General features: G+C 41.2%; 1 protein-coding gene across 5 annotated transcripts in view; it reads left to right on the top strand.

Moving 5' to 3' along the window:
* CEP55 (centrosomal protein 55) overlaps nt 1–15,074 on the top strand; it is a 29,974-nt gene extending 14,900 nt beyond the window's left edge. For 4 of the 5 annotated variants that reach the window (XM_061635523.1, XM_061635521.1, XM_061635518.1 and 1 more), the window contains 5 exons: nt 4,280–4,421; nt 8,097–8,401; nt 10,119–10,190; nt 12,791–12,916; nt 14,846–15,074. In XM_061635523.1, coding sequence (XP_061491507.1) covers nt 4,280–4,421; nt 8,097–8,401; nt 10,119–10,190; nt 12,791–12,916; nt 14,846–15,055 — 855 coding nt within the window. In that variant the 3' untranslated portion in view covers nt 15,056–15,074. The remainder of the gene's footprint in view (nt 1–4,279; nt 4,422–8,096; nt 8,402–10,118; nt 10,191–12,790; nt 12,917–14,845) is intronic. The other variant, XM_061635519.1, reaches the window with a different exon arrangement.
* Nucleotides 15,075–15,993: the final 919 nt, after the last annotated feature.

Raw genomic sequence — 15,993 nt, 5'->3', positions numbered from 1 at the left:
GCCATTTCTCCAAAGATGTTAGAACAAAGGATCAAGCAAAAGCATCATCTTACTCTGATAAGCTCCAACTCAGGGAAATTCTTTTTGAATTTCCTAGGCCCTGTCCTTTAAAAGACCAACGTGATCTGATAGAGTGGGGAAATGACCAAATCATCTTTTGTAATTGACCCAATTTATAGAGAATTTGGCCTAGTCTGTTTCAGACACAGCCACATTGGGCTAGGCTTGTTACAAAAGGTGGCATGGCTGAGTTCTGTGCTCTTTGTGAAAAAGATTTTGAATTATTAGCTATTTAAGTGTTGAGCTGTTAACTTGGACTTATGAAAGCAAATAGAAACACTTGACACCCTCATAGAGGAGTCTAGCAGGAAGTAGGAATAATGAAACTGCAAGATACTTAAATGTGAGTTAGTGTAACTTACAACAGGAAGAAAGGGTAGAGAGGATTTGAGCCTTCTACTGTTGAGCAATTGTGATCCACAAAGGAAATTAGAATAAGCAAACACATGCCAACAGATCGCTTAATAATAAGCTTTTGGGTCTTACAAATGACAGTTCAGTTGACCCAACTTTATAAATCATGGCAATTTCTATTGCAGTGCTTACATACCCCATTTCTCAGGGAGTGTTACCACTAAGGACTTGAACTAGAGCAATGAAGTATACCAAGATGCGGTTTTCAGTTTTCTTTTTCTCTTGCCTAAGACAAATGCTGTTGGTGGAATACCTACAGCAGAAGAGCCATATGTAGTCTTCAGCCTTAACTTCATGCCGGTGAGGAAAGCATGAAGGGGGGGGGGAGCCAAAATGGGAGGAGCAAAGGAAAGTGGGTAAAAAGCTCTCTGCAAGTGATCAGCTCAGACATCCGGTAAGAGCAATCTGTCCCTCCCCTGGCAACCTGGTGGAGGGTGACAGACAGCTGGCTATAGTTGCCTATGAGTTACCTCTAAGAGAATGCAACCCTCAACAGGGGGGAAAGTTCCTCATCCTGTCCTAAAGTATCCTAAACATATTTGCAGCCTTAACTTAGTCATGTTTACTTGGAAGTAAATTCTGCTGTTTGCAATGGCATTTAATAACATAGAAATCTGCCTTTATACAAAGTCAGACCTTTGATATTCACCTAGATCAGTGTTGTCTGTCTGGCAATGGCTGTCCAGGATTTCAGACAAGGGACAATCCCAGCCCTTCCTAGAGATATTGGAGGTTATACATGGTTATACATCATAACTGCCTACTATGTGGTGGTAAGGGAGGCGAAGAAGGTCCACTTCTCTGCCTCCATCACATCCTCAATTAGCCGTCCAGTGGAGCTTTTCCGTATGGTCAGGGGTCTGTTGACATCTACTCCAGGAAATGGAGTTTTAGACCCTTCGGAGGCCCACTGTGAATTGTTTGCAAGGCACTATGAGGGTAAAGTTGTTCACCTCCGTAGCAATCTTGATGCCCCACCCACATCTATTGTAGTCCCCAGTGAGGTGTCCAGTGCAACATCTGCTGCAACTTCTTGGGATCGGTTTCAGTTGATGCGGCCTGATGACTTGGACAAAGTGCTTGCAATGATGCGGCCAGCAACATGTTCTCTTGACCCTTGCCCTTCTTGGCTTATTAAAGCTTGCCAAGGGGAGTTGACTGAGTGGATCCAGGGTGTGGTCAACGCATCGTTGTGGGAGGGAGTGGTTCCAGCCTTCCTGAAAGAGGCAGTGATCCAACTGCTGAAAAAGCCCACACTGGACCCATTGATTTGTGACAACTACCGACTAGTCGCAAATACCCCCTTTTTAGGGAAGGTGATTGAGATGCAAGTACTCCTGGATAAAACAAATTATCTTGACCCATTCTTATCTGGGTTCAAGCCTGGTTATGGGACTGAATTGGCCTTGGTCACCCTCATGGATGACCTTTATCGGGAGAAGGACAGGGGGAGGGGTGACCCTGTAGGGCTTACTTGATCTCTTGATGGCTTTTGATGCTATTGACCATTATATCCTTCTGAACTGACTTGGTGAGATGGGTATCAGAGGCACTGGTTTACAGTGGTTCAGATCCTACCTCCTGGGTCATTTTCAGAGAATAGCATTGGATGATTGTCTTTTGGTCTCCTGGCAGTTGTGCTGTGGAGTGCCACAGGGTACCAACTTGTCCCCGATACTGTTTAGCAGCTATATGAGGCCCTTGGGAGCGGCCATCAGGAGATTTGGGGTGAGGTGTCAGCAGTATGCTGATGATACCCAGCTCTGTTTCTCTGTAACATCTGAATTGGGAGAGGCCGTGCAAGCCCTGGACCGGTGCCTGGACTCAGTGGTGGGGTGGATGAGGGCCAATAAACTGAGTCTGAATCCTGGCAAGATGGAGGCACTGTGGGTTGGTGGTTCCCGAGTTCAGATAATTGGTCAGTTGCCTGCTGTGGATGTGGTTGTACTCTCTCTGAAAGAGCAGGTTCAAAGCCTGGGGAGGGGCTCCTGGATCCATCTTTGTCACTAGAAGCCAAGGTGACCTCAGTGGCTAGGAGTGCCTTTTACCAGCTTCAGCTGGTAAGACAGCTGCAGTTGTTTCTGGACCAGGATAGCCTGACCACTGTTGTCCATGCACTGGTAATCTCCAGGTTGGATTACTGTAATGCGTTCTATGTGGGGCTGCCCAGAAGGTGCAGCTGGTGTAACTGCAGCGGTGCAACTGCTCACTGGGGCAAGGTATTGCCAACATGTCAGTCTGCTGCTGAAAGAATTGCACTGGCTGCCTATTTGCTACAGGGCTAAGTTCATGGTTCTGATTTTTGTATACAAAGCCCTATACAGCTTGGAACCAGGTACCTGAAAGATCATCTTACCCCTTATATACCCAGTCGATTGCTAAGCTCTGCAGATGAAGGCCTCTTGCAGACACCATCTTATCAGGAGGTTTGCTCCACACAACATACGAAGCGGAACTTTAGTGTAGTGGCACCTACCCTTTAGAGTTGTCTCCCCTGAAATATTGGACAGACACCATCTCTGTTATCTTTTTGGCGCCTACTGAACACCTTCCTCTTTCAACAAGCCTTTTAAGTAGAGACCTTATCCCAGTCTGCATCTGTGTTGGAATTGCTTTTTAAGGTGTTTTTAAAGCTTTTTTAAAAAATGTTTTTAAAGATGTTTTGTTTTAAAATATTTTAAAGTCTCTTTTTATGATGTTTTAGGGTATTTTTAGTGTTTTTGTTTGCCGCCCTGGGCTTCTACTGGGAGGAAGGGCGGGATATAAATGTTGTTGTTATTATTATTGATGATGATGAAAATAATAAAACAATATCCTGTGTTCAAACATAACACCAAGCCAGGTATCATAGCTTGTTTCTTCCCAGCATGGGCAGGGAAGAGAAGTGTGTACAGTTTGTTTGTGCTTGGTAAACTGTTTCAGTGAAGCTTTGCTGTGAAGTTGCATTGCATCACCTAAAGGCAAGTTTTTCTGATTACAAAACTATTTAACCAGCCTTTTAAATTAGACTTACTTAACGTTCAGGTCAGTGATGTTCAGTTTGTTTTCGGTTAGTTGTCTAATTCATTCCATCATGTATGTTCCAAACATGGCTATATTGCAATAAGCAGGACCACTGCCTGTTGGCCAGTGATTTTGCAGTGCTTGTCTCTTTGGTTCTCAAAGTCATGTGAGTTAGTGAGGACCTTCTACAGGCAAAGGGACAGCCTGCCTGTCACATCCCCACCCCCTGTCTCTCTGTCTCATGTGATTTCTCTTTGAGAGCCTTAAGGATACAATTCTATGTACGCTTAACTGGGAATAAGTTCCACTGTGTGGAACTGCTGAGTGAACATGCATAGGTTTGCCCTGTTGGCTGTGCTGACTTTCTTTACAATATTCAAGGTATATACGAACAAACAGAGGACAAGTGGTTTGTCTATTATGCAAACACTCAATTTTAAACACATTTACTTGGAAATCTCTCCTATTTATTTCAATCAGAATTTATCTTTGGATAAGTGTGCCTCACAACTTAAAAGTGAACTCTTCCCCAGCAGCTAAATAGTTCTGTATTTATTTCAACCTGTTAAAACAGAAGGCTAATAATGCATGAAGACCATAACAGCAAGCTTTTACTCTGCTAAACATAGGCAAGTATTGAGAAAATTGGCTGGAAACACCCTGTCACATTTTATCTTGAAAAAGGGGGGTTGTCTGTGGGGTGCATTTCAGGTACTGATTGGTGTATGACTTACAGAAAGGTGACGTCAATATCTTCCATGAAATCACTCTTAATAACTTCCTAATTCTCTTCACCCTAAAGGCTTTGGGGAAAAACCAGCAGTGGCTGATATATGACCAGCAACGGGAGGCCTATGTTCAGAGCATCTTGGCAAGGATCTTTGAACTAGAGCAGCAGCTGGAAACTATTAACCAACATCAAGCAAATGAAACCAGGGCAGAAGGTACTGGCTGACTCTTCTTCAGTCACAGCTAATTGGTTTATATGCAAAATATCCCAGATCAGTTTTCTGTTTTTAGCTATGAACACTTATAAACAAAACTGAAATCAGTTCTCACTTTTTTTCCTGACACTTATGTTCATGCTGGATTTAAAAACTGTGGGCCTGGGAAAAATCTGCTCATAATTGCTTAGCTGTCAATCATGGAGGTTGGGATAAATTCATGTTGTTTTGGTATTGCTCTTCCTGCTCAATTGCTTGTGACGCCCAGATGCAACATAGCTTTTGTAGCGAACACATACATCATTTTGTAGGTGTGGATTTTTAAGCACACATCATTAAAAAATTGCTCTTATAGACTGTGTGCATGTCTAAGAACTAACTACTTCTATGGAGCAGAACATTCTGAAGAAACTTTTTGATAACAAGTCACTGATAACTGTCACTTTACAGTTTGTTTGCCAAGCTGATTTTGTATCCATTAAATATCTGGTTTGCTCCTGAACTTGTTAGTCACCAACACATTCATTTAGCATCTGGCTGTTACAAGCTGATTCAGCTATAGATAAACAATAATGTTGCTATAGCAAGCTAACCGTTGCTGTGAAGGTGATATGCTGTAATGCTATGAGGAAGTCTGCCCATTATCAGCTCACCAGTGGTTCTATGACTCCTCAGTCCTCAAAGGGATGGAGAAGCACATAATGGGGCCAACCTTGTCCTCGGATAATGACAGAAAAGGCATGTTCCTAGTTTTATATGAAATGGGGATGGCCTTGGTCATGCAAAGCTGATTGTACCCAGGGCTGTGGAGTCGGTACGCCAGACCTTCGACTCCAACTCCTCTACTTTTCTACTGTCCGACTCTGACTTCTTCATAAATGGCAAATATATATTAACTAGTAATAACAAATTTACTGTAGTAAAATGGTAGCACAAGGCATTTCATCACCATCATGTGAATCCAGAGCTTGGAAAAGTTACTTTTTAAAACTACAACTCCCATCAGCCCCAGGGCTCGTGGGAGTTGCAGTTCAAAAAGTAACTTTTCCAGGCTCTGGATTCACATGATGGTGATGAAATGCCTTGTGCTACCATTTTACTACAGTAAATTTGTTATTACTAGTTAATATACATTTGCCATTTATGAAGGAGTCGGAGTCGGTACATTTCTACCGACTCCGACTCCACCCAAAATTGCTCCTGACTCCACAGCCCTGTTTGTACCCAGTGAAACTGCCTAAGGGCTAGAGGAGCCCCTTAGTAATGTCATTGCTGTCTAGCCTCAGCAGCTTTGTTGGGTAAAGGCCTCTTCTTCCCTCTCTGCTGAAATTGAGAGATTGCCTCCATAGGATTTTGCAATGACACAATGGACTCTGAGGACCTTTTCCCATTTCATGAAGGCAGCCAAAACAAAAGCAGTACTTGGTGTGTTGAAGATTCTAGGGCAGGAGTGAGAAACTCAAAAGGGTTTGGACAGATCCTTATCAGGAATGGCTTTGTGAGCCATATTTGACAGGTGGGCCAGGCTGCCTACCTGTCATTCATTATGACATGATTGACAGGTGGGCTGTTCCACCTGTCAAAATCCCTTGTGTAGAGTTCCCAAGTGCCTGACAGCCAGCTGGCTCGTGGGTGCTTGGGAACTGTATCACAAAGGGTATTGCTAGACCTGCATTCCAAAGTAGCATTCATACAACTGGCAAAGCACTTCTTTTTTCCCTCTCCCTGCTGTGAACAGACACAAGTAGCCAATGCAGGATTTAACCCCATTCTCCTGCCTATTAGCTGATGTCATGAGTGATGTCACCTGATGGATGGGTGGGCATGGTTTGCAGGAAATGGCCTTGTGGGCTAAATTGGACTCCCTGGTGGACCAAGATTGGCATGGGTTGGATTTGGTCCCCATTCTTATATAAAATATGTTCTTCATTGTTGACATTAATGTCTTAAATTTCCTTCTGAATAAGACTGAATGAACAAAGAAATATGGCCTAATGTGAGAGGCAAGACAGAATCTAGAAGAGGGCCATTGATTTCCCATTTTACAAATAAGACCTGAGGTCTTTTTTAACAAGGCAATCAATCATATACTTGTATCATACCCTTTCTCTGGAGTGCACAGAACAATGTTTTAGGCTGCAATCCCCATTGAATTCAGTTGGACTTACTTCTGAGTAGACATATACAGTCCAGGAATGGGAACCTTTGGCTCTCCAGATGTTGCTGGACTATAGCTCCCATCATTCCTAGCCATTAGCCATGCTTGCTAGGGCTGATGGGAGTTGTGGTTCAGCAACATCTGGAGAGACAAAGGTTCCTTACTCCGATGTTAGCCTCTCAGCAGTGTGCGCGTGCGCGCTTACACCTGCACATGCGTACACCTTGTTATATAATCACACACTGTGTTAAGGCTACTCAGTGAGGTTTGTGAAGGAGCAGGGAGTTGAAGCTGGGATTCCTAAAGAGAAAAACTCTGACTTCTTCACTGCAATCATCAGGAGTCTTGTTTGGGACTTCAGTGGTAGGACTGTGTTCTTGAAATGCTTGCAGATATATGGGTAATTATGTGATGGATTTATTTAAATCAGCAAGAAAAATGCTGATTTAAGTCAAGTTTCCCATTTATAATACTTCCAGGCCCAGCACCAGAGGGCAGCCAGGTTGGACGCTGGCCAAGGGCCCCTGCAGCCCTGAGGGGCTCTTCCTTAGGCTGGGAGGGTGGGTTCCTACTCTAAAATCTGTACCAGCATCGGGTCATGGGGCCCAGGACCCAACACTGCTGTGGACTGCAGAGCAGGAGCTCCACTCTCCCAGGAAACACTCTCTCATGCAGGCAGTGTGGGTTGAAATAGGCCTGCTCGCTTCATCTACTTCCTGTGTCACTGCATTGGCATGCTGCATGTGCATACCTGCCATCACTCAAGATGGTGGTGAGGGTGTTGCTAAGGGGTGGATGCCTCTGCTGCCATCTTGGATGATGGCAGGTGTGCACGCCAGCACGCTGATGTGGCAACACAGGAGGTAGGTGGGGTGGGTGGGCCTATTTAAGCTTGCACCATCTGCGTTGGGAGGGGGTGTTGGGGAGTGCCTGGGGCAGTCTGGTGCTCAAGGGCCCAATCATGCCTGGTGCCGGCCTTGAATATTTCATATATTTTCTGAGCAATGGTGCAAATCTGACAACTAAACTATGTTAATTTACCACTGAATACAGTACTGTTACAGTATTATAGGAAGGGATACTTTGTGTAATTTTTTAGATACTTGATTTTCACTAATTTCAGAATGATACAAAACTACACTGCTTGATTGTTAACTTTGCTAGTGGAGCAAGTGAAAATTATTTAGATCTTACATGCATATATAGTGTTTAGAAATCTTTAATTGTTTAAATCATTCATTTTTTTATCTACTCTGATTGATATAACTGAGCAACTAGTCACTAGAAAGAGAAATATGCAATTATATGAATGTTATGCTATGAAGTAGCCCTTGAGAACGATTTCAGAAAACAGAATTGTAGTAGCTCCTCAAATTACACCAAAATAAGATATTGTAGTGCTGGCAGCTTTTGTATCATTCCCTTTGTGCTTCTGAGGTGTAGAGCACACGCTTGCTAAGCATCTTTGCTCAAGTATTTTTTCTTGCGTTTCTCTGTCTTGTTGTTGTTCCTGCCAGAAGACAAGCAAAGATATTATGAACAGTTGATGTTAGCAGCCACAAACGATCTTGAGGCAGAAAGGCGTTCTGTAGCCCAGCTGCATTCTGACCTTAATGAATTCAAAAGGAAGTATGATGAAGCCAAGCAAGAGGTGATGAATTTGAACAGCCTGCTAAAGTTGCACAAGCACGTTGACATTCAGACTCTTCAGGATGAAAACAATGTCAAAGGGCAGATACTCCAGAGGCTCACTCAAGAAAATGAAGTTACCAGAGAAAAGCTTGATGAAGAAAGGAAACGAACACAAGTGCTCTCATCTCAGGTTGGCATAGGATAGTCCTAAAATTGTTTATTATACTTATAAGTTGTGTCTCCTTGAAGGCACCAGAAACAACATTTTGAAAATCTAAGTTGTAAAGCCAATAATGCTAAAGTTGTTAGCAGTGTTGTTACTGGTTATCATCAAATCAGCAGCATAAAAGGACCCAAAAATAAAAGATAATATAACTGATCGACATTTAAAGAGCAATAAAACAAGCAGTAAAAGTAGCAACAGGATGCAAAAAGAACAGAAAAATAATGGGTCCTCACAGAACCCGCAATCTTAATCAATTTAGCAATCTTGCATTATAATATACCCTTAATACATGATCCAAAAAAAGAGATCCAAATATAGTTGTGCTCACACTTGTATTTTAATGTCCAATATATGACATGGATTTTGTATCTAAATTAACACTTCTTGAACCAGTGATAGAGAATTATTAAATGTCCTTTCTAAGGAAAAGCAATGACTGAAGTGAATTCTAAAACCACTGTCAAGAAAATGCTTTGCTCCTACATTAGCTTAATTTCTGAACTTTTCAGGGAATTGATTTCCTTGTCTTTGGGGGCCTGAAAGCTGTCAACAAAGGAATGCTGCCTCCATGGATCATTATATCTGGAGTTTGGCAACAATCGCCCTAAGCAAGACCCCACTTCCATTATTCAGAATGAGTTTAACTAATTAGAAATAAAAAATATTAGAATATTAGATTTGTTCAAACTGAAATTGTAGAAAATATTGCTCCCCTATTAATAAAGTGAGTGTTCCAGGTGTGGGTGGAGTAGATGCCAAAATGGGAGTACATAGAGGTGGGAGGCATCATATCCTGCTTGGTGGTGGGAAATCTTGCCCCTTAAAACCTTCCCCCATGACTTGTAGGGACAGAGAACTTTGTTTATATGTTGCCAGCAAACATTGGCGGTAGGGATCAGGTTTTGTCTGCTTGAGTTAGGGTACAGAAAAGCAATTGGGAAACTTCAAGGAGGGGAAGGAATTGTGCCTAGAGCAAGGGTAGTCAACGTGGTGCCCTCCAGATGTTGTTGGACTGAAAATCCCATAATACCTGACTATTGGCCATCTGACTGGAGCTGAATTCTAGTCAAACAACATTTGGAGGGCAGCACTTTGGCAATGCATGCCCTCAGGTGAGCGTTCCATCTGATTCCCAATGAATCCTTCAAACTTTAAGAAGGACTTCACTTTCATAGTTTGAACAATTGTGGGGGAGGGGGATAACCAGGCCCGCTTTGATCCCCCCTCATAGAATCTTGAACGTGACACTTTTTTCCTCTGTAATTCAAGGGACTGTGACTTATATCAGACTTACATACAAATATATATTCAAGTGCAGGTGCTGTTTATCCACATTGCATTGTTTTCAACAGAATGTGCATTTCAATGTACAACTAAGTACACTGAAAGAAAGGAAGTGTGGACAGTCAGCATCTCTGCTTCGATACCTGTCTTGGCAGACCGTATGTGCTTTGTGGATCTCCTTGGGTGGATTGAGCAAGAAAGTGGAGGGGGGAGAGAGAGAGATGGAAGGAAAACAAAGTAATTACTGTTCTCTACCCTGCTCCTTTTTCCTTAAGAGCGAAATATAACAAAGTAGGAGCAAAATACAAAACCAATGAAAAAGTCTCATACACATGTTGATTATTTGGAAGCTTCTTTCACAGTTATTTTGTTAATATAGTTTGTATGCATGTTGTAGGTTGAAATGCTTCACAGATCTTTGCTAAAACAGCAAGAAGAACACACAAGGATAGCAGCTTTGGAACAGCAGGTACCAAGTTACACTGTATTTTAATAACATAAATATTCCTAGCACTTCTCAGTCGGTACTAAACCCATTGACGTGTCATTCATTTTAATATTTTAAAAGTTTCTATTGTAGTACATGCAAACAAGTAATTTCTCCTGATATTGACATAAATATTGCACACTTTTGATGATAGCAATTTGTCTTGGTAACTGCTGATATGTAAGTTCTGACCTAAGTGAGGATTTAAAACACATTAATCATTTAATTGGTATCCCTATATAGATTCTCTACCTCTTCTATTCCACTGTTTTAGAAACAAAGAAGGGCTTAACTATACATAAGCTCCATTAGCAGGTGTGTGTAAATACAGACACACACATATTATACAGCCGTGAGAGTGGCTGTATACTGTAGTCAGCGTGGATTTTTTGCATCCCGCAATGTTGAATTGAAAATACTCCCCATGCCATTCTGATGCATCCCATAAGCTCATTTCAAAACAAAACCTTACAAAACTTATAGTCCTGAACTCAGGAACACTTGCTTAACAACCCTCTCAATTTTCATGGCGATTCACAAAACAGTCAGAGAATTGAGAGTTCAAAGTGGAAAAAGAGAGGAAAAAGACTAGACTCCTTTTGGACTTTTTTCTGTCAGAGTTCTCATAATTTGTTGAAATTAATTAAAAATCAGCCATGTTCACAGAGTACCTGTAATCCCATTACTGACCTTGCCCCACACTCTGACCTTCATCTTCTACAGTTTAAAAGTTAAGAAAAAAGCCAGGCTAACTTTTAATTAATTTAAGAAATTTTGGCTTGAACTCAGTGATAACATCGTGCATGCTCAGTAAGAACCAATTGTCAGTGTTCTAAAAGCCAGGGCTAGGCTTGCCTAATCAGGGGGCCACACCCATGCCAGACTTGGATTTCATGTGAGACAGTCATGGCTTCCCCCCAAAAATCATCGGAAGTGTAGTTTGTGAAGGGTGCTCTTATTCCCCTGACAGAGCTCCGGTGGCCAGAGTAGTTAACAGTCTGTCGCTCTGACTGAAGCTCTGTTAGGGGAACAGGGCATCTCCTAGCAACTCTCAGCATCCTTCACTAGCTACACTTCCCAGAATTCTTTGGGAGAAGCCATGACTGTCTAAAGCAGCCTTTCCCAACCAGTGTGCCTCCAGATGTTGTTGGACTACAACTCCCATCAGCCTCAGCCAGCATTGCCAATGGTCAGGAAAGATGGGAATTGTGGTCCAACAACATCTGGAGGCACACTGGTTGGGAAAGGCTGGTCTAAAGTGAAATAAAAGCCTCTTGTGAATGTGGCCAGGGACAGTTCTGGTTTAAATTTGGGTGGGAGGCTATATGTGCCTGCTGTAGAATAAAAAGCTGGGGGAAATTCTGAAAAGCAATGGTACTGTTCACAGTGTCCTCCTTTTGGAAAGGAAAGGGGCTTCCCCTCTGCCCATTGCCCACCCACCCACCCAATCTCCTCCCCTCCCTGCCCCTCCCCCTGGTCAGTTTCCTAAACATGATTGCGCAGAAATAAATCCCTCTGAACTCAAATTATGCAAATGATCAAACCCACCCTCCCTTCTCCTTCCCACTCCCTCTTGCCCCTTCCCTCCCCCTTTCTTTGCCTCTCCCTTCCAATCTCCCCCTACCCCCTCTTCCTCCTCCCCATTGGTCAGTTTTACTTATCTTGAGCATGATTGCATGGGAATAAATCCCATTGAACTCATTAAGCATGCAAATGATCAAACCTGCCTTTCCCCCTCCTTCCTCCTATCACCTCCCTTTTGCCCCTTCCCTCCTCCTTCCTTTGCCCCTTCCACTCCCCTCCCTTTCTCCTCCCCCATGGTCAGTTTTATCTATCCTAACCATGATTGCACAGGAGTAAATCTGATTAAACTCAATAAGCATGCAAATGATCAAGACTGCCTTTCCCCTCCTTCCCCTCTCTTCTCCCTTTCTCCTCTCCCTTCCTCCTCCCCTCCCCTCTTCCTACTTCTTCTTCTCCTGCCCCTCCTGCCTGCTCCTATCCTCCCTCCCCATCCCCTGTGGTCAGTTTCACCTATCCTATGCATGATTGCAGGGAAGTAAATCCCACTGAACTCAATAAGCATGCAAATGAGCAATCCATTCTCAGCACAGGATCCCATTTCTTACCTCCCACAGCACATTGTCTTTTTTCTATTATTTGGCGTGATTGCAGGTGTTGCCACCACTCACCATATGCTCAGAGGCACATGTTACCAAATTCTTGCAAGCTACACAGGAAGTGGATTGGACTGTGAAAGACCAACCCAAATGGTGTTTGCATTTTGACCAATTTGTAGGGCAGTACAATATATCGGAGAGGAGGTCAGGTCTCCTGCTCCCCTGGTGCACTCACTATAGCTGCCCAATATCCCTGCTTTTTAACGTTTGATAGAAATATCTGTGGGCTGTAGGCATGTTCTTAAACCGCAAGGTTTTTTGCCTATTAGTGAATACATATATTAGTTTAAATCTGGGCACTTAAACAATAAAACATAACCAATAAAACAAAGATTGCATAAGCCCTTTAAAACAGTATTTAATTATGTGAAATCTGCAATGTGTCTCTCATTTTTCACCCAGATCCAGGCATGCACTTCAGACTTCGAGAATGAAAAATTTGATCGCCAGAACTTGCAGCATCAGCTAAATAAAGTCCTTAAGGAGCTGCGCAAGGCAAGGGATCAAATAACTCGCTTTGAGCCCTCAGTGAGTAATGCTGTGTTTCTGGATTCATTATTTCTTGGCATCTCTTAGTATCAACGCCTTTTCCTTCTGGATGTCCCATGCTCATGTCTGTGATTGTTCTCTGGGTTTCCCTTATGCATGTGACATTTGGTTATCTGCTGCAGAATGCGCTATCCTGAAAACCTTTTCCATTTTAAAATTGCATCTTGTGGAGAAGTTTCAAAACATCTTGGATGTATCTGCAGATTCATGCAAACTGCTCTTGACAGGTCACCAATGGATAGGACTTCAGTAACTTCGTATATAGACTACTAGATACTACAACTTCCCACAATGACTTTCTTTCCTTTGTGCAACTGCGTCAGGTTCCCTATTGCTCTGTTTGTCAAAAATGTCCAAATTCTTTTAGAAAGTAGTATAAATCTGTGCAATTACTATAGATGTTAATAGCAGAACTTGGCTATTTTGGTGTTAATATGTATCAGCCCTCTTCACAAACTCTTCTGTTAATTCTATTCATCAAGAAAAGTAGAACTTTTTACTTGGCATATTTTGAAAGCTACTTGCAAAATCTAAGAAAATGAAGCCGATGCCAGTGGACATTCTGCATTCCAAAAGGCTCCTAGTATAGACTGGCTTATATTCTGAACAGACTCTGTCCATCACATAAATATCTCTATAAAAATGTGGTTTATCAAATATCTGAAACATAAAGCTGTTATAGTGACTCTGCCTGTGCTTCATCATTTTACTTGAAGTTAGGTTCCTGGCAAAGTTTGTTTCACAAAACCTAGACAGAAGTATAGCTTTAATATGTGAGCTGCTGTGCTTGGGATATTAAAAACACACACACTGCATATCTTCTTGGGTTATTCGTTTGAAGATTGTGCTACTATTTGAATAATGAAAATTATATAGGGATGGATAAATCAGTCTATTTTCTGGTCTGTCAATCATACATTTTAATGTTTTTAATTGCTGTAAACCGCCCAGAGAGTTTTGGCTATGGGGCGGTATATATATGTAATAAATAAACAAATGTGTTCTCTCAAAAATCCATTCCATTCTGTTTCTGCATTGATCTGTGACATGTTTTAATCTACATGAAAGTTCATTTTTAAATATGTTTTTTCACAAAATACATTTTTCTCTCAATGAATATATTTCTAAATGTATTTTATCCTAAAATAATTTTAAATGCATTTTAGTATGTTTTTTGAGTTGAGAATTGTATCATAAAATAAAGAAGTGAGAAATATGAATCCCTACAATAGTCTGGAAAGTGCAGATCAGGTCAGTTTGCATTAGAAATTAGAATTTCTCAAGCATTGCTCGAATTAAGGCATGCATAGTAACTTGTACTAATATGACAATTTATAATCTAGCTAACAGTGGGTTGTGGATTTGTATTTCCAATCTCTTTATGAGCTCCTGATTTTCCAACATGAACATCATGAAGATGCTTTTATTATACAGAAATATGTTCTATGGTCCTTGAAACCTATTCTTGGGGATCAATAATCATAAAAAATAAGATGTATTTTTTTAAAAAAAGTTCTGCTTTTCACAGTCTAGGTCTTAAAGCTGCTTACAAAAATTAAAATGTGCAATATACTAAATTTAAAACATAAATTAAACTTCAAAAATTTACAACCTCAGAAATTGTAATACTAAAAAAATTAAACAAAAGAAATCAGGAAAAAGTTCTTCCCTGTCATGCTGAGGCACTCAGTCTCTTCCCCCACCCTCACTATCCTCTATTTTGTGGCTATTGAAACAAGTTGTAAAAAAGTTGAAAAACAATTTTAAAAAGTTGTTGGAGAGAGTGTCAGCCTGACTGTTTTCACTATTATGCATCTAGCTATTTTGACTCATAAAGAAATATTACTAGTTTGCATTACAAAATACATAGTTATAAATATTTAAGTTCACCAATTCTGTTTTTTTCAGAAGCTTCCAGAGCGTGGAGGATGTATAGAGGTCTTGCACGACTTCCAGACTGCTTTTGAAGATAAGCTGACAATACAGAACAAATGCTCTTCACCAAAGCGTTCAAATCTTCTTGATGAAAGTTTCCTGGAGTGTCCCAAATGTAAAGCGCAATATCCTACAAGCCAGCATAGGGAATTACTAGCCCATATTGACTTCTGTGCAGATTAAACGTAAGGACAACCTGTAGGTATGTCATTATTTAACAACAACAACAAAGGCTTTTAAAAAACAGCTTACTAAGATTCAAATGAACTACAGTTCTTATTCCAGCTAATATATATGTCTTTTATCTTTTTTTAAACAAAGGATTAGTCTTAACAGTGTCTACCACAACTGGAAACAATTTTGTTTCAGAAATGATACCTTAAATTCTAAACTACTGGTTTTATTTGCACTGTCGGAGCCAGCAGAAATGGTTTGATCTTATTTACTATGGCCAAATACTCCATGCAAATGTTCAGCAGAATTACTGTCAAACACTCCTATTTCAATCTTGAAGATATCTGTAATTTTGTTTTACTGGACTAATATTTTCTGCTTTATGTTGTCTGTTTTCATAAATGCACTTCACTATTTAAGTATTTTGAGGCCCCCTTAACATTTGCAGAAAGGAAAATGTTTCTAATGACTGGTTGTGAGGATGTAGCCCATCTGAGTGAATGTGCAGTGACAATTGTGTATGGCAGAAAATATATAAAGTAGCACATTTTCTAATTTCCATCCAACTTTTTTTTTGTGCAGAAAAAGAGCAAACCCAAAATTCAAAGCATGAGGGTGCCTCTTAAGACTGTTGCAGCCATTTTATTTGCTTGAAGTACGCTCCTGTTTGCACTCTGCTATCCCACAGCTAAAAGCTCGGGGTATAACTTATCAGGGAACCTGTATAAGGAAATGGTTTTAAAATAATAAAACCGAATTGGCTATGCCAGCAATGTTATATATGTGTCCTTTTTTAATAGTTGGCAAACAGCTAGGCAAATCAAATTGTGCCTGTGCAATGGCATATTTCTCAAATTTCACGAAATAATGCCCTGCTCCCAAATATATTAGATCACCTGCCCTCAGTTCCTCATCTCCACCTTGCCACTTCCTAACCCCTCTCAGCA

The sequence above is a fragment of the Rhineura floridana genome, chromosome 7, assembly GCF_030035675.1.
Source record: "Rhineura floridana isolate rRhiFlo1 chromosome 7, rRhiFlo1.hap2, whole genome shotgun sequence".
Classification (NCBI taxonomy): Eukaryota; Metazoa; Chordata; class Lepidosauria; order Squamata; family Rhineuridae; genus Rhineura; species Rhineura floridana.
The sequence above is the reverse complement of the archived record's forward strand: the minus strand, read 5'-3'. Positions and strand labels throughout refer to the sequence as shown.